This window comes from Hyaena hyaena, unplaced genomic scaffold (genome assembly GCF_003009895.1).
Source record: "Hyaena hyaena isolate Hyena2069 unplaced genomic scaffold, ASM300989v1 scaffold_159, whole genome shotgun sequence".
NCBI lineage: Eukaryota > Metazoa > Chordata > Mammalia > Carnivora > Hyaenidae > Hyaena > Hyaena hyaena.
The window spans coordinates 1,507,315-1,526,665 of NW_024080791.1; the positions used below are offsets into that span (position 1 = coordinate 1,507,315).

The 19,351-nt window shown below is 42.1% G+C and overlaps 1 protein-coding gene across 1 annotated transcript; it reads right to left on the reverse strand.

The window, feature by feature from the left end:
• Window positions 1-6,032: 6,032 nt before the first annotated feature.
• NEUROD1 (neuronal differentiation 1) lies at window positions 6,033-9,092 on the reverse strand. Its single transcript, XM_039239654.1, has 2 exons — window positions 9,053-9,092; window positions 6,033-7,446 (listed from the first exon to the last, which is right to left on the reverse strand). Exon 2 carries the CDS (start codon window positions 7,433-7,435, stop codon window positions 6,362-6,364), a length of 1,074 nt encoding a protein of 357 aa, XP_039095585.1. The 5' UTR covers window positions 7,436-7,446; window positions 9,053-9,092; the 3' UTR covers window positions 6,033-6,361.
• Between the last annotated feature and the right edge of the window lie 10,259 nt (window positions 9,093-19,351).

The window sequence follows — 19,351 nt, forward strand, 5'->3', positions numbered from 1 at the left end:
TAATGCCCTGCTACGAGTAGACAAGCACTACAATTGTTAGTGACACCAGCGGTAAGGAATTAACAGTCTTTTAAGCACTGTAATATCCCTTCATTGACGTCACTGAAAGTGGAGATGATCTTCTAACTGACATCATTCAGAGAGTACACTAAAGAAATAATACTGATGTGTTAGGTTTACACAGTGAATATTTTGAAGTAGAAATTATAGGTTAGGTACTTCAGCAGCATTTACCTCAATCAGTAACACACACTGTGTATAAATACGATGATTATAAAGAACATTAGTTGTCCTTTCGTTTTCAATGATTTTAAACTAAATCACCTCCCAAGAAAACTGATCCTTTGATGTTTTTGGTCCCTAAGCACCTCTCCTAATAATTTATGTGCAGTGCTAGGATGAATACCTGATGTTGCTAAAAACAACCATTCTGTGTTCTTCTTTCATTTGTGTTGTATTGACAAAGAAGATCACATTCCCCATAAACTTACCATTTTTCTGTTCTAAGTGATACTTTGGAAGAAGATAAATTTAATGAACCACTATTGTGATGATACAGTACTTTCTTTTATATACTGGATTTCTACTTCTGTGCTATCATCTACCTATAGGTGATAACATTTTACTTTTTAATTTGTTGAACGTTACTTAGATTCTCAAACTCATTGCTGGACTACATAGTACTTATGTGTTAGATTCTGGTCTGCTGTCATCTAAATTCTTCAATGATGATAAGGAAGTTCAGGACAATTTTATGTAACACTAACAATAGGAAAGAACAATTGCTGAAAGAATGATGAACACAAAGGAAAAAAGTAGCATGCATTCAAGTTCTTAAAGAATTGTAAAAAAAAAATTCCTGTAATAAAATTACTGTTTCAAAATCATTAATTTCCCTGAGTTGAGCATCCTTTGTGGTCCTCTCCCATTCTCAACTGACCTGACTTATAACAGAGGTTTGGCAGTAGAGTAGTGTGGTTTGATTTTCTTGTGATGTTAATACTTATTGAGGATCTCCTAGGTCTCCTAAGCACCAGAGAAACAACAAACAAGAGAGAAAACTCCTGTTCTATGAAGCTCACATTCTAATGGGAGAGAAATAATTTAACAAAAAACAAAACAAAAAAAGAAGCAAGATAACCTCAGATAAATGCTCTGGGAAAGGGAATGGGCAATATAATTTTGATTTTGGTGAGACTGAAAGTGATTGAATACTTTAGCTGGGGTTTTGAAGAAGTGACATTTGCACTAGAACCTAAATGAAGAAAGGAAACCAGTAATAGAAATATCTAAGTATCCCAGGTACCTGTAGTTCCTCCATCTGTAAAATAAGACATCAGGCTGCTTTGGTTATGAAATGTGTAAGCTAATAAAGAGCACATAGCACTGACCTAGTAAGCATGTAGGCTATGCTTCTATGCTTCTATATATGCTTCTATCGGTGTGTCTTTAAGACATCAAAGCCTAAAGCAGTGTTAGCTTTTAATCTTGTTAACAGCAAAATGAGTTACCAAGTTGCCTCACCAATGTGAGATAAAATTTATTGCCTTATCTCTACATGTTATTTTACAGGTGAATCCATCCCTTTGAATTACTCTATACCTGAGGATCTATAATAATGATTATTATCCCTATCCAGTTACTTACCTCTATATTAGCTGGGCAAATAGCACAGTAATGTTTCGATGGCCAAATCCACATTGAATGTATCTGAAGATTTAGTCCAGCATTAACATAATGCTCTGCATTTTAAGATATTTTAAAATTAGCAATTTAAACAGAAGTCCCCAGAGGCTGCGGCCTTGTCTTGTCAATGCCACTAGTTTGGTTACCCAGCTAATTCCATCAGAGTCATTGAACCAAGTGTTAGTGTGTGTGAAGAGTCTATGAGTCAATTGCCAGCACAAAATTCTTCCTGACATGGGAAGGCAGATGATCTCAACTTTTGAGTGCATACAGTGCAAATTTCTAGTTGAATGGTTCTTGACAATAGTGTCCTCTGAAACATAATGCCTGGCGAGGAGCCAATGATTATGCCACCATACAAATCACTGTGTATCTGACGCCAGAATGCCTCTGTGCAATGGTAGCAACAAGAGTTCTCAGTCCTGGTGTTCCACAAGATGTTATATTGGCTCCTTTATTCTTTATCAGACCCTGGAATTAGAGATTTTATTTAGACAGTTTTTAGGAAATGAGTGGTGGAGGGAGAGGAAAAGGGAAGAAAGAAGGTTGTAGTGTACTTTAAGAAGAGCTTTACTGTTTTACAATTCCCATTAGGACAAAATCGGCTTATGTTTGAAGCCTAGTTTTATTAACTGTTTAATAGATATTTTCACTTTGAATCTCTTGTTTAATTATAGAACTAAAATAGCTTGGTTCAAACTGTTAGCTAATGATCCATATATCATTTTAGTAGTTGCTAGCTTCTTTCAGAAATGCATTAATTTTGTAAGACTTATAGACTTTCAAGTGTAAAAACACATGGAGTTTTTTAAGATTAATATAGTAGAACATTTACAGTTGGTTTCAAATGTTACTTTACTGTACCATATTAGAAACCTAAAATTACCACAATATTCTTAAGATATATAACACTTCATTTTAATTTGCACTTAATTGTATTGTTGGGGTTAAAATAGATAGATCATACTGTATGAATGTAGTTGGTAATGTAAATGAAATCTAAGTTATGCAGTGTTCTATTCAAAAGGAATTATGCACTGGCTAAAGTATTTAGCCAAATTTCATCTCCCACTATGAAATTGTCTACTGATTTTAAATACCATTTTTTTTCTGGAAATAACTCTTTAGAGCATTAAGTAAGTAGATTTAAGCATCTTATTTGATAGGAATAGTAATTGCCCAAGACAAAGGAACACATAAAACCCTAAATGTTACTCACAACAAGAAATATACAACAACACTAAAAAAAATCTTTTTTAGAAACCAAAGTCACCAGTGCTTCTTCTTTTTGGTTGGTTTTACACTTAGTCAAATATTTTCTTTTCTTATAAGCTAGATACAGGCATTAGCCAATTATAAAAACCAAGTCTCTTTTAAATACTGGTAGCAATTCAAAAAGAAAAGAAAAAGATAATTGAAAAGGTTTCTTGTGGTTTGAAAATGCCTTCCAAATATTCATTAAACATTGAAGTGAGTAAATTTGTAGAATATGTTTCTGACATTGGCACTGGTTCTGTGGTATTTCTCTGATCAGATGGAAGTGCTGTGTGTTATGCAGAGTGCATTCAGTTCATTCATGCATAAACAATATCATTTTCATAAATTAAAACCTCCCCTGCAGAAGGAACATCTGTGCCTGCCTTTGAATAAAAGATGGTGGCATGTGAGTTACTCCTTGACTGACTGAAAGAATCCTTATGTTTTAGAATGAAGTTATATAGGCAACATGGAAGGGGGAAAAAAACCCTAACTTACAGTCTCCATTTATACCTTACACACACACACACACACACACACACACACACACACACACAAATCCACAGTATAAATTCCTTTCCTTGTTGTTTTAAAAGCTGGAATGCTTAAAATGCATTCTCTTATTGTTTTTTCTGTTTACTAAAGCAACAGATTTTAGTTTGCATGAAGATGTATAATTTTAATTATAGGTGAAATTGAGCTGCTGAATAGATCACATCAGATCTGAATGTTCACTTCACGGTCCCCTAGGCTGGAAGGCTGGCAATGTTCAGATATCATATCAGTATTATGTCTGTAAAGTAAGAACAGTGAGAGCAATCCTAGAAGCAACAGCTTGATTTCAAAATAACAACTCTGATTCACTTGGAATGAGATTACTGCATTTTGGATAAAGTTGAGACTAACTTAAAAGTATTTCTGTCATGTGATGAAGGCTGATGGAAAACATGTTAAAATGATATATTTTAAATTGAACTCAAACAGTTTTTAATGTTGAAATATTCCTTACTGCTACTGTCACAGCTTGACATAGCCCCATTGGCAACGTTATTAGTATGGCTAATTGTTCCCGTCCATTAGATTACTCACATTTTTCTGGAGCAGTTTGCTAAATGAGGTCAGCTTTCTGGAACCCCTAAATCACCAATGAGAAGGAGATTAAAGGAACAAGCTTGGGAAGAGAGGTAGTCATCCAATGTGGCATCCGAATCAGAGGAGGAACAATGGAGTTACTAATGACAGTAATCAGAGCACCATGGTAGAGCCAGGGCACAAGTGCCAAAATGTTATTCCCTAGGAAGCATTCCTGTCAGTCAGTACATCCAGAGGAAGAGAAATGCCAAACTTTTTTTTTTTTTTTTTTTTTTTTAGTGGACCTAACAATGGACAGAGTCATCTGTAAGTTCTTCCACTGAGTTGTATTTAGTGTTCCAAAAAGGGAAGGGACACAATTGGATCATCCTAAAATATATTACACTACAAATAGTATGTTCTTGAATACAAATAGCTCATTATCATTTTCCCCTGGAAAAAAATTATAGAAATCACCACAAGATGTTCATCAAAAAATTACAAAATGCCACTTCTTCTTGTATTCTTTAAATTAATTAAATCATTTCCTCCTGGCATTTTCTAAAAGTATATAACTTTCTTTTGCATAGCGCTATTGTATAGTCCTGGTTTGCAAAGTGCAATGGTACTGTGATAGTACTGATTTCCCAGTTCAGTTCAGGAATATATACAGATAACAAAGCCCTAAGAAAATGGTAAAGTTTTCTTAATAGGAAAAAACTATAATATAATCATTTAAGGGAATCGGATCCAAAAAGCTAAAAGTGAAGACACTTAAAGAAAAACAAAAACCCAACTGTTTGTATCTCCACCCAACCCCCCAGCCTCATATTCCATGTAGTGAAATATGAGTTAGGTTCTTTCATTATCTACAAAGAGCTGGTGACTCCCTAAACAAGATAAACAGACGGGAGAGTAGGCTAAAGTAAACTTTTATTTTATTCTAATAAAATAGTATTTTTTTAATTCAGCAAATAAAGCAACTATTATACTTAGGAATTATTTATACTTAAAAAATCACTTTAAGAAGGAATGCAACAATTGGTCAGATTTTCAATACTATTTTATTGCAACTGGATGAGTGTTTTCTAAATTGTGCATTACACCATAATATACAGGATTACAAACAAGATTACAGTACAGATTGATTCCAGTGGTACCAGTATCACATCTCAAACAGCACTTATTCTGGACTGCATTTTACATGCAATAGCTATTGTTCTAATTATGAATTAAATGGTTTGAATTTATTTAAGCTACTGTACTAATTGACTACAATAGGTATAAATTCCAACATTAACAACCTGATTAGATTTAGGCTCAGATTTATTACATGAATATATGACAAACCACCATTTGTGTGACTATGTATAAAATCATGCATTCATATTTTCTGGAAACATCAATAACTTCAGATTCTCTGTAAAATCATGGAATGCAAAGGAGTAAAAGACTAAAAAGAAACAGTGCAAATTGTATGTGATAGTCAAGCAGCTTTTGATTTAAAGAAGGGTATGTTGGCATTTGTTTATAATATGTATATACAAGCTTGTGCAAGTAATGTATTGGATTGATAAGTTTTGATAGGGACTACATCTCTTTTTTTTTTCATCCTCTTAAGAGTTATGGATCTGGTTTTCGTTTTAAGGAGAGGGAAAGACTTTAAAGTGAAATGAATTGCTCAAATTGTGCAATTTTTTTCTTTTTACAATTAGAGAGGAAAGAAGTGCTAAGGCAACACAATAACTTTCTAAGCACTTTTCTGCTGGTTTAAATTAGTTAAATTATTTTGTATAAATTAGATATAATTCTACTTTTCTGATATGTATAAAAATTGATGAAGCTGCATGGTTTTAAAATAGGAAATCCACATTATAAAAAGTCATTAAAAATTCTGTACAAAATCACAACAAAATAATTCAGCATGGGAAAGGTAACAAGTAGTAAAATGCTGGTTGAAAAATATATATTTATATATATTTTAATTGGCCCATTACTAGTTTAAAAATTGCATAGATCCTAATTATTGCTTGTGATTTTGTTATCCCGATCAGATAATTAATATGATCTGAAAACAGCTACACCAAATTTGTGGTGCTTTTTTTTTTTTTAAACCGTATTACTTTTTTAAAATAGAAGAGCTATAGAAAATAATACATAAGGTGAACAGGAACTTTGATCCCCTGTTTCTTCCAAAGGCAGTAACGACAATAAATACATATATCACTTGAAGCTTGGAGTATTTGCACTTTGCAGCAATAGTACCCAAAGGGCTGCCTTTTGTAAACACCACAGTCACTGTAAGCACAGTGGGTACATTTCCCGGGGATGGTGAAACTGACGGCCTCTAATCGTGAAAGATGGCATTGAGCTGGGCACTCATGACTCGCTCATGATGTGAATGGCTATCGAAAGACATGATATTGTCTATAGGGATCTCGCAGCGAGGGGCAGCGGCGCCCGAGAAGATTGATCCGTGGCTTTGGGCCCCTGCCAAGGTCGCTGCAGGATAGTGCATGGTAAAGGCATAATTTTTCTCAAACTCGGCGGACGGTTCGTGTTTGAAAGAGAAGTTGCCATTGATACTGAGCGGCGGGCTGAGGGGTCCGTCAAAGGAAGGGCTGGTGCAATCAGTCAGGGGGCTTTCAAAGAAGGGCTCTAGAGCAGCGCTGTAGGCGTGCGGCGGCGGCTTAACGTGGAAGACGTGGGAGCTGTCCATGGTACCATAGGGCGGGCTGGGCAACCCTGGCGACTGGTAAGAGTAAGGGTGCACGGGGAAGGAAGCGCTGGCGGCAGGCAGGTGCGGAGGCATGTCCTGGTTCTGCTCAGGCAGAAAAGTCCGAGGATTAAGCTGCAGGCAGCCGGCAACCAGGTTGGTGGTGGGCTGAGATAAGCCCTTGCAGAGAGTCTGTACGAAGGAGACCAGATCAGGGCTTTTGCCCGAACGCAGGATCTCTGACAGAGCCCAGATGTAGTTCTTGGCCAGGCGCAGCGTCTCGATTTTGGACAGCTTCTGCGTCTTGGAATAGCAGGGCACCACCTTGCGCAGGTTGTCCAGAGCCGCATTTAGCCCATGCATGCGGTTCCGCTCCCGGGCGTTGGCCTTCATCCGCCTTAGCTTAAAACGCTCCAGGCGAGCCTTGGTCATTTTCTTCTTTTTGGGCCCCCTTCTCTTGGGCTTTTGATCGTCGTCTTCCTCTTCCTCCTCTTCCTCCTCTTCCAGATCCTCGTCTTCCTCCTCCTCCTCCTCTCCCCCATTCCTCAGTGAGTCCTCTTCTGCGTTCATGGCTTCGAGGTCGTCCTCCTTCTTGTCTGCCTCGTGCTCCTCGTCCTGAGAACTAAGACATTCGTCTGTCCAGCTGGGAGGGCCCTGGGGCTGAGGCTCGCCCATCAGCCCGCTCTCGCTGTAAGATTTGGTCATGTTTCGATTTCCTACATTCAACAGGGGGGAGAGAGGAACAGAAAAAAAAAAAAAAAAAAAGGAGGAAAATGGTCCGTTCACAAACTACCTCTGCCTTCAGCTACCACTCCCTAACCTTATAGAAATGCATGTGAAGAGACATACCAGCTCTTTACAAAATGGATGCCCTTAAGGAAAAGTTAAATGCCTTGTTTTACAATGGCGTGTGTGTGCCCCACTGGCATGTAGGAGAGAGGGCAGGGCTGGAGGTGTGGGACAGAGTAAATATATGTTTATGTGTACGCCTGTTTATATGTTTCCTAGTGATGGGCGAGAGCGTGTTTATGGTGATTATGTAGCAGGATAATATGCGAAAAGGAGCGTACATTTCACTACTTCATGTTTATCTGCATGAGTTCAAAGTCACATCTCCACCAAAAAATGATGAGTTTGAAAATCGCAAATCTGTTTGTTTCCCTCTCTGCCCTGGCTTCTTGGTACCTAGCGATTACAGTTGAAGAGCCATTACGTAATTTACTCACGGTAGCAGTGATTTTTAAGAAGATTATACTAACCGCAGATTGAAGAGCCAAATGCATGGCGGAGAAAAAGTAGTTTCCATCCAATTATTTCACCATCAACGAAACATTTGGCAACAAAAGTGGGCAGGGGTCTTCCATCCCACCCTCGCCTTTCTCTTTGAGCCTCCCACCACTGCCCCTCTGCTGAATTTCCACGTTGTACAAAAGCGCTAGCTACATGGCCAGGGCTGGGGGCACCGCGCAGAGCGCCCTTCCACGCGCTTGGGATCAGGTGCGGAAGGCTCTTCTCTAATAAACAGCCCATTGAAATAGCCGCTCGCTCTTTATTGGGGCTTTTCAAAGTTCGCCTCAAACCGCTTTTTAAAAGATTGAGTAATTATAATGGTCAGCGATTGGCAATAGCGAAGTTGCCGCTTCTAATAAAGAAAATAAAAAGCCTTTAGTGAGACAACTGAATTTCTGGCTTCCGCAGTGGCTGCTGGGGACTTGGCTGCCTCCGGAGCAGTAACAGGTAGCAGGAGTTGGGTCCTCTCCCTTTCTCCTCCGTTTTCACTTTCTCAACAAAACTATCTCTCAACTCACTTATTTTTCGGGGTGTGTATACTCAAGGTATCAAGGTCCCTTTTATGCACTGAAAAAATAACTTGGCATTTCCAACGTGCATAAAATACATGCACACAAAACATATCTTGGTAACAAGGGCTTTCTTTCTTTCTTTTTTCTTTTTCCTCATTGGAAGAAGTGAGGAAGTGAAGTAGTTATTTGCTTTCAGGACGTTGAAATCACCGCTAGCAAATAATCAGAGTTTCTGTGCGTTATTTTTTAAAATCCATAGATGCCCCTATAATTTCCCCTCCAAACCAAAACACTAAAACTTTTTTTTTTAATTTTATTTTTTAAATTAGAAAGCCTGCGGTGGATATTCGAGTAAGGCAAGTCGAAATGTGTGAGTACTTGCCGGCAATCAAGGGGAGGAATGCCCACTTCAATACACATACACGCGCTCGCAAACGCACACATTCAGAGTAAGTGTAGGTACATCTGGTCTTCAATTACTGCTTTTATTCCCAAGCAAAGATGAAAGAGTTGTAATTACCTGCAGTTGTTAGTAGGTCCTGAGCAGTGATGGTCTCATAACCCTGGGGCCTCCGGATGCCGTGCCTTCTGCGTGGGGCGAATTCCTCGTGTCCCGGCCGCGCGGGCGCTCAGGTTATATAGCCGGGTTGGTGATGCTGAGCGCAGGCGGGGCCCTGGAGCCAAGCGGCTAGCAGGTCCCTGCGCCCGGCGTCTGCGCACGCGTCCAGGCTGAGCGCTCCCTTCCGCCCGCCCCCCGTCCCCCGCCCCTTCAGCCTTGCTCCTCTCCCACCCACCTCCAACTCCAGCTCCCCTCTCCCCCACCCCTACCCCCGCCCCATCTCCTTCCTCCCCGGCATGCGCCATATGGTCTTCCCGGTCCAGCCAGGAGCCGGGAACCACGTGACCTGCCCATTTGTATGCCGCGGAGCGCTCCATTCCGGCCCCTTTGTGGCCAGAAGAAAGTGGCCCATCTGTCGCCAGTTAGAGACTCCGCGGACCTGTTTTTACCCGCAGGAGAGATTAACCCTTTCAGGCGGCAGAAGGGAGAGGGGGCAAGGGGGGAGGGGAATTGAGGGAAGGGAGCGGGAAAGCTCACGTTGACTGGGTTTAGATCCGAGTGAGTGGCCCGCGTTGGGGCGGGAAGTAGGGCAGAGGTGAAAGAGGCCTAAGCCGGGAGACTGAGGCGCGCAGTGAAGCGTCCAGACTCCATAGGATGCCATGCCCAGACATTGGCCTCCTGGGCACCAAGACTTTCCGCCCTCTCTGAGTTGTCCACGTCTTGGTTTCCCCTGCTTGGCAGACGCTTTGCTTATTGGCGCCAAAGGGTGGCTTCTCCTCATCTCCATCAAACCCTTAAGAAAACATACGCCGTATAAAAATGGCTTAATCTGTAAACTCAGCTTTGATGCTAGTCCTCTAGCCTCTTTAACTGGATCACTCTCTCCCAGCCTCTACAGTAGCTGTCACTCTACCTCACCATACTTGCAACCTGGCGTGCCCTCACCTTCAGCTGCATCTGTCACTGGAGACCCCTCAACATATTCACCCCCTCCCCACAGAGGTCCTTGTTCTCAGCGCAAGCTAGTCCATGCTCTCTCTCAGGTCTTGGCTCCTTTGGCCTTAGAGCTCTCTATGTGAAAGCTGGGGGTATTCCTCTGATGCTTAGATTCTGCCTTACAACCAAGGCCATTGGATTGTTGCAAAGGATGCCCTCATCTGAGCGCTTGTACCGTGCCACAGGCTGGCACTCCCCACTCTTAGGCCTGTAAATAGACATTTGGTTCAGACCAATGGGAAGTCTCAATGGGAGGATGCAAGGGGCCTATGTTAAATGTTTCTTCTCTCTCCTCTTTTTGGAAAGGGTTAATGACCATGACTCCTCCAGACCTCAAAGATTCTGACTTGAAAGACCTCAACCTTGCATTTCAGGCAAAGACCAGAGATTCCAGATTAATTCCAAAGGAGCCATATTTCTGTTTAAAAGGCAATTCTTTATTTACTCATTCCCACCAAGGCATGTTTTACATTATATATTACAACTTTTCCATTTGTTCCCTATCAGTTACATCTCTGATCCTCCATTAACTAAACCCCTATCCCTCCCAGACCTGTAGACCCCTGAAATGAATTCATCGAACTTGGATTGCTTATTTAAAGGCAGTCGCTTTAAAAGCCCCTCAAGTTTGCAAACAGTTGTCAGGGTTGAGCAGCTGAAGCTGGGTGCCTCTGGGAACCAGAGGGGAGACGCAGTGGAGAGAGGAAGAGGTTTCTATCGAGATCACCGGTGTCTGGAAGGCAGTGTACGCAGCCTTCCCCATCCAGCACAAATCTGAAAGGGGGACAAAAGGGGTGTGCGCCCTGACCCGTTGCAGAAAGCGTGACTTGAATTGTACTGAGTTTCCAAGAGAAGAGATGTAGAGAGTTTTGCTTTCCTGCATTCGCTTGTCAGTGTAGGAAGAGCACAGAGGAAGATAAAAGAATTCACCTAAGAGCCTAGTCTCGTTGTTTACCCCTGCGCCGTCTGTATCATCAGTGATGGGTTAAAACTCAAGGGGCATCTAAGTTAACCACCTGAAGAGGCGGGTCCACACACTGGCGGCCAAGCTGGACCAAGTGCCCCCGCAATCCCAGCAGCAGCTCCACCGGCTAGCCCACCGTGCTGCAGGGATGTGCAACTCTCGCCCTGCCTCTTCTCTGTCTTAGGGGAGCTTCCGGGGAAATGTTGGCGGCGGATGCCAGAGATGGCTCCAGCTACCCGAAGACCCGGGACGACCTAGGGAATCCCTCTTCCCCTGGGAAGCGGAAACTTCCTCAGTTTGCAACTTCCCGTGGAATGCAGGAGATTCTGGGTGGAACCGGATGTTCCAGGCGGGAAAGGACCCGGGTGTTTCGCTAGTCTAGACTCAAATGCGCAAAGTGCAGGAATTATTAGACCCGTTCCTTTCCTCTCTTTCTAATAAATTCACCCCGGATCCCCCTGCCCGTCGTTCGCCCAGGCCTGGGGTTGTGTACAAAGAAAGGGCCACTCTGAGATGTCCCCAGTCTTGGCGAGGTTCTGTCTCACGGTGGCTCTTACTGAGCCTCACTGCCAACAGAGCTTGGGTGCAAACCCTCCTTCTCGCGCGGAACGTCAGTCCTCCAGCGAGGGAAGCTTGGCGCCTAGAGAGTGTGGCTGGGCCTCCCCAGGCGGCAGCCGAGTAGCCAGGCCGGGAAGGGAGGAGGGCAGATTACACCCAGATTCAGGTGCTTTTTGTTGAGGGGGGACAGGGCGAGAAAGTGGGAGGCAGAGGACGGCGGTGGGAAAGGAACGCTGGGAAAGGAAGGACCGAGGGCGCGGCGGGGCTCGGCAGGAGGCACAGTCGCCGTCCCAGCCTCCTTATTTTCCTCTCCCTCTTCGGACTTTGTTTCGACAGTTGCACACTTTTCCCCTCCCGATTCCCTCAGTTCTCGCCCGCTCTCTCCCTGCGCGCACTGCCCGTTGGCGGTGCTCCTCCGGCTCCGGTCCCCACTGGGCGCTGCAGGCTGCTGAGCGGCACGCGAACCGCACGCGCGGGTAACAAAAGCCGCTTTCATGACTCACTGCCCTCGAGCAATACCCCAAATCTGTCGCCCCCCGGGTCCCCGCTTCGAGCGCGCGGCGCGGGCCGGGCGGTCCCGGCCGTTAAAGCGGCAGCAGGAGCGCCGGCGGGAAGGAGGGCGGGAGGCTGCTAGTGGCCTGGGCGGGGGCCGTGGGGGGAGGGAGGCGTGTGCCACTGTGGATGGGGGGGGGGCGAGCAGGAGGCCGGCGGTCTGGACGAGGGGAGTGAGAAGCGTGTAGCTGGCGGCGGCGGGTGGGGGCGGGGTGTTCAACGTACTCGCGGGGCCTGGATAAAGCGCAGGGGCAGGGCCGTCGTCCCCGGCGGTGACCTGTTTCTCGCGCAAACAGATGCTTGCTCTTGCAAAGGGAGGCTTGCGTTCAATGAAAGAACCAAGTGTGGCCCGGGTGGCCCCGCCGACCTCGAGTGGCGCTCGCGTCCTCTCCCTGCCCCTCCCAGGAAAGGGGTGTTCTGGACGGAGCCTGTTCCAGAGGCGGGAGGTGGTGGGAGACTGAGAGGCGGGCGAGGCCGTAGGGCGCTGGGGCCGAAGAAGCTCAGAGCAGAGAGTTGTAGGTAGGTCTGTCAAAGGCCCGGCAGCGCAGACGCCCTTGGGAGGCCAGGGGACAATGTTCCGGGTTCCTTCCAGATCGCCGGCGCGGCGCCAGGTTTGCGCCTACGCCTCCAGGGAGGCCGCTGGGCGCCTGGGTCCTGGCTGGAGGCTGGAGCTGCCCGGGCTCGACTGGCAGGCGGCGGGGGGAAGCCGGGAGCAAGAGAGAAGCTATTAAAATGCCTCGCCGTCGCCCCGAGCGCAAAACCCGTCCTCCCCAAATCTCCTGGGCTTGCGGCATAATCTTAATTAAGATAATTGATTCATATTGCACCTGCGAGAACGGAAAAAAAAATTGATTCCAACCCCCAACCCCACAAATCGCTTAGAGCTATTGGATGGAGCACAACGCGGCTGTGATTTGGGAAGTGATTTAGTACCGTGCTTCCCCAGCTCGGCCTGCCTGGGCTCTTTTATTTATTATTTACGTTCTCCTGGTCCCGCCGGGGCCTGGGTGGCTCCCCTCCTGGCGCCTATAGGGCTCCAAGGGACTTCGTCTCTGATTTTCCGTCAGAAGTAAGGGGGTTTCCTTAAGCCATCCAACACCCACATCCACAATGCAAAATCAACGCAGCTCTGAGCATTGTGGCAAGCGTAGGTCACCCACATGAATGCCCAAGGCCTGGTGCGGTCGATAAGCTATGGGAGTGTGCTTAAGTGTGCGAGAGTGTGTGAATATGAGTGTATGAGATTGTGTGAATGAGCGAGTGCGATTGTATATATGTGAATGCTTGAGTGTGTGAATGTGTATGTGACGTGTCAGGGAGTGTGTTTGTTTTCAGTTATGTGAGTGTAAATGTGTGTGAGTGTGTGTTCGTGGGCGCTTCTGTTCTCAGGTGGGGAGAGTAAACGGAGGGCGCGTGTCTGTTTCGTGAGCCTTAAGGTACAGATTGAGGTCTAAAAGGGACCGCAGGGCTGGGTAGCCGACAAGCGCCTGATGTTCGCCAACCTTTGCCTTAAAAGAAAGCAACAAGCAAACAATCCCGGGTGAGTGGGTGTAGCTGCGGGTACGGAGAGCGGGAGAGCAGAAACACCGACGACGCCCTGAACAATGGCTGCCTCGGGGTTGGGGGAGGAGACCGGGCAAGTTCCCGAATTGCACAGAAGCCAGGCAAGCCAGGTTTAGAGCCCCAGGCAGCTTGTAGGAAAAATAGTTTCCTCAAGGTATCAGCACCGTGGACAATTCCCACTTCGCTGGCCTTGAATTTCGCGGTCCTAAGATTCAAAAAAAAAAAAAAAAAAAAAATCCTTTCCATCAGCTTTTGCTTTTTCCTATGTGCCTTCTTTCGCAAAACCATTGACCACCACATCCGAACTTTTAATTGAGAGAGCCCTGTAAATCTGCATTTAATTAGCCACCTTCTTTTCAGAATAAGTTTCCTGGAAAACTAGAAATCCAGGGTTAGGGGTGAGGGAAGGGCTTAAATTATCATTGAGCTAAAACAAAGAAATGATAAACTGAATAACTTTGAGAAAGATAGTTGCACTTATTTGCCACACAGCATCAAAATCAAAGTGAACTGGTAAATTTGCTGTGTACAGAAATATTAGAACATCTAAAAATATTTTAAAATTTTGCTTTTATTGTCTGGAGTGTACATTTTATTGATGATATAAATCTTTTTCCATCACCATTATCCTTTCAACTCTCAAGTTATTTCATATTATAAACAATTTCTATTAAACTAATGGGAAAATAAACTAACTGAAGTTGAATGGCATTGTTTACTCAGATTTGGTGAGCCACGTTACCTAAATACTGGATTTAGAATATTGCATATTAACATACATGATATCCAAAATATACTGGAAAAAGTCGAGTAGAGATATGACTCAGAAGAACAAGCACCTTTGGTGGTTTAAACATCTTAGAAACATATGCCACAAACCCCTCCCGCCAATTATTGATGTAATTTTAAAATGTCATTATTATTAGCAATCAAAATCCTTATTAAATATTCAGACTTTACTGAAATGGAAAATATAATTATTTTTGATCCAAGAATTTACACCTAGAGTCTCACTTTCTTTAAATAAAATGTTTTGTTTTTTCTTAAACATACATTTTCATATGAATTAAATATTGATAATTTGACCTTTTATGTCTCTAACTAATCAAAAGGGGGAAATTCCAAATGTAGATCTTGGAGTTTGGCCCTGGTGGGTCTTTCTGCTTGAGTAGGCACTGAGATTAAAGGAGTCAAACTTCCTCTTTCACTGCTCTCTCCTTGCACTAATTGCTTATGCAAAAAATGCAGATTTGTATTAATTAGTAACTCCGCTGATTAGTTCTGTGGTATTTTCACATAATAAATCATGCTGCAGACATGAATTTTGGCACATCACCCAGTAGAGGCTCAGGCTGCAATACAGATTTCATATTAAAATAAAATCTCTGACTAAATCTACCTTTTTGATGCAGGTACTGTGAGCAGCCACCTGCTGGGAGCACCTGCCATGGGAAATTAGTTTCATTCAGTGACAACCCACTTTTGGGGCCCAACCAGGACGATCTGATTATGAAGTTAGGCTCTAATAATAAATAAACAGATAAATAGTTAAACACATATATACATACCTAAATGATGCAAATGTGCCTAAGCTCTAGGCGTTTTACAATAATGTTATAACAGGATCTACTTGTAATGGGAGTAGATTTCAAAAACGACTTCCCAGGTTATGGATAAACACCTCAGTCTATTTTCCTCCTGTGAGATCTTTGCTCCTTAGTGAGAAGCTCTGATCTGAGGCTTTTATCTCTCACACTTTTTGGCTTATTCCTTTCTTAAGCAGGCAAGCTAGTTTGCAAGAAAAATAGGGATCAGAAAAAAGCATCAGGGGGAGGAGGATGAATGCTGAGAGTTATCTTGAAGGGAATTGGCCACCCCTATGATGCTAACATATGGTGAGAAGCTGTGAGGTGAGGCATCCACAGTTGCCCAATGCAAGACAGATTCCCTTCTACCCATTTGTAACTATATGAGCTTCTACATAACTCTTTTTCTTTTCCTTGACGGTGGTTTAATTTGATGAGGCAGATTACCACCAATATTGCCAAGATTATAAATTAGACCCTGGCATCTGCTTTGCCCCACACTAACCCTTTACATGTTCTTATTTTCTCACCACTGGTGACACCTTTCCGAGTCCCCTCAGGTGCTCAAAGTACCTTTAATACTCTTTCTGGTCCATCTTTATTGGTGAAAGGAATGTGTAAGTTCATACAGTTTAAGAGGTTAAAAGAGAAAGATGTTACTTAATTTGATACCTCTACCCAGAGCACTTCCAAAGTAACAAGGCACAGAGGGGAAAAAAATGAGTACTTGATATTGACATTCAGAGATAAATTAAGCCAAAGGGAGGTATATTTTGGATGGAGGCTGGAGAACCACGCCACGCTGCAGTTGTGTTATGCAGGCTACGGTCTCTCTGCCTACTGTTGACACCGGTCCTGAGGTGGTGGCATATGTGGCTAGGGACTGAGTAGGATCCAGCCTCTCCAGAGGCTCTTTCTCTAGCCATCATTTCCTGAAAATTTCAGAGGCTTTGATGGCACACAGAGAAAGTCATGCATCTTGTGGTCTTTTTATCTATTTATTTTGGATGTGGAGAACTTTTTTTCAAGGAACTAAAAAAAATAGAGAGAAGGAGATAGAATTTAAAGCAGTCCTCTATTAAATCAAATGTGGGCTTTTTTTCCCTCCATTACTATTCACTCCTGGATCCCACCTCAAATGGCTTGACATGTGAAAGATTAATTATCTCTGATGGGGCAAAAAAGTCCTATCTTTTCATGTTGGTTCACAATGCTGAGGTATAGATAGAGGCTATGTCGAGAGCCAGGACTGGACATATGCAAAGGTTCTAAAATTGCTTCAGTTTATTTTTGGAGAGCTTGTCTCTTCATTACCTTCCTTTCAGAAATTGTCTGCTTCACTAAGTAATATGTATATCCTGCAAATCTCTATTGAGTGCCACTATGTGGCAGGCACTGTACTGCTAGGTGTTAGGCATACAGACATTAGTCTCTGCTTTCTCAAAGCTTTCTACTTAGTGAAAGAGATAGGACTTTAATAAGATTTACTCACAATCTCGGGGCTCGAACACGAACCGCGAGATCATGACCTAAGCGAAAGTCGGACGCTTAACCGACTAAGCCACCCAGGCGCCCCATACTGATTTTAATTTAGTTCTATAAGAACTTATGAACCCATTAAAAATTACAATATAAAAGTACTGCCTACTTTGCAAAGCAGGTACTAGGACAACAGCACACATTTATTGAGCACGTAAGGCATTCCAAGTACACTGAGTTAACAACTATGATAATTCTCATTTGACAACTGAGAAAAATTGATCTTATATAGATCAGGTTATAATATGCCCAACGTCAGGTCTACTTGACTGTAAATTTTGTACCTTTTAGCTACTACATTGTACCAAGAAAAGGATATGACCAAGATTTATTTATGTTATGTTTTGTAACCACACAGACACACAGACACACACATACTTTAATTTTGTTTCAGATAGTTTCAAGCTTCTGTTTAATTCTTTAGTTAATCTAAAAATAACATTAACAAATATAACTGTACTATAAACTGCTGAGTCTTTCTAAAAATAAGAATGGTGGAATGGTAGCCAGTAACTTAGTCAGTTATATCCATCCAAGTTTTGTAGGCATACTAACTGATGAGAATTTATCAAGTTGGAGGAAATCCTACAGACAAATTGTTCTACATCATAGGACTAACCATTCTCATTGAAAGCCCATTATTTGAGAATTACACTAAAATTTGTTTTTCTTAAAGAGCTCAAATTCTTTTGGCTCTGGATATACCTAGTTCAAAATAAGAAATCCTTTACTTAATATGCTTCTACGCTAGCCTTTAATAAAGAATTGAAGATTGTTGTTTTCACTTAGAAAAATGGTCTTATTGAATTGCAACTCAGCCCTTGTTCCTTAGCAAACACTCTTCCTAATGGAGATGGGGGGAGAGCAAAGGGAAAGCTTGTAACTGGAATCTCTTGTTAATATAATTAGTTTGTTGATGATCTTCTTAGCTTCTAAACATGAAAAGATTCCGAAGGCCAATAACACATGTGTTTCAACTTGGGTAGCTAATAAGCAGATACATCAAATGCATGGCTGGGAAGCAGAAAAATAAAGTTCCACTTTCCCTTTGCTAAAGAAAGTCATTGTCAGTTTATGGAAACCATGCTGTAAAAGTTGTCTATTTCGGAAGACACACTGGATGTGGTTTTCAGAGTTATTTATACATTAAATGTTAGTAATTCTTAGTTTTCCATGCACACATATACTCATTAATGTCTTCCATCTGCTCCCTTCTCCACACACATATATGTGTGTGTGTCATCTTGAAGTTTTTTTCCCATTTATTTCCTGATCTGGTCAGTAAAGCTTTGCTTTCCCTCAGTTTGTGTATAACTTTTCTGGTTATTCTTGAGCGTCTGAATGAACTACCAGTTTAGGAAAAATTTTGCCTAATTATAGTACATAGTCTATGGGAAATTACTGTGTTTTTTTTTTAACATTTAGAATTGAACTGGTAAATTGTTTATGTTTTCAATGCAGTAGAATACTTTCATTGACAATAGCCAGATACGTTATTTTTCTATTGGAAGATTATAAACCCTATGCTTATAAATAATTAAATATTAGTGTTAGCAATTAGATTTTGAGAGTTGTGGCTGCTTTAATTTCTTATGTTTTGTTATATGAATATCTACAGACCACTGTGTATAATCAGACATCAATATGAATACACAGAGAAGGGGGTCCTATAAACTATTAGTTTTGAAGCAATGTAATCTGAGGCATACCAGGTCCATGGGAGCAGAAAAGAGGGCTACTTAGGAATCCAGACAAATACAACCCAGATCAACAAAAGCATCCAGTTGACTCATAGATACATGAGAAATAATAGTTTGTTTCTTTGCTTTACCACATTTTGGGTTAGTTTGCCATGCAGCAACAGTTAAATGATACACTACTCTGAAAAAAATCAATTTCTTCCAAATTGCTTAGGGATTTCAATATTTTGATTAATCAAAAATGTCTGTTCAGGTGAGACTTCCCATCAATATCTTATACTTAAAAGTATTTCAAGAATTTTGAAATGGTATCTATACCACATAATAAGTATTTTTTAAATTTTTATTTATTTTTTATGCCTCATAATAAATATTAAACTAGTATGTATGTGTTAAGGATTGTGCTAAATGATGTAGAAAAGTTATGTCATTTATCTTCAACAGCTCTATGAATAGGTATTATTATTTTAATTATTATTGACGTTCTATAGATGAGGAAACAGAAAAGTTAAGTATCTGGTTCAAAGTTACATATCTAGAAAAGGGCAGAGCTCTTTTTACTTTTTAGCGTTTACTTTTATTCAGATTACTTGATTACTAATTTAATTAAGTATGAGGTTTTGGAAAATTTTGTGGCCCACCATGTTCTGGTTCCATTTTCCCTTCAGCATTATGATCCTCTCAATTCCTATTCTCTTTTAGCCAGCCATGCACAGTCATACAAAATACACACTGCACTTTCTACCTGGAACAGATACTATGGATTGGTTCATTCAGCACCTAATCTCATTCCGTTTTTGCA

What these genes read in the sequence shown, in the direction of transcription:
- NEUROD1 (XM_039239654.1), bottom strand. Translation starts at nt 7,435, where the DNA reads ATGACCAAATCTTACAGCGAGAGCGGGCTGATGGGCGAGCCTCAGCCC.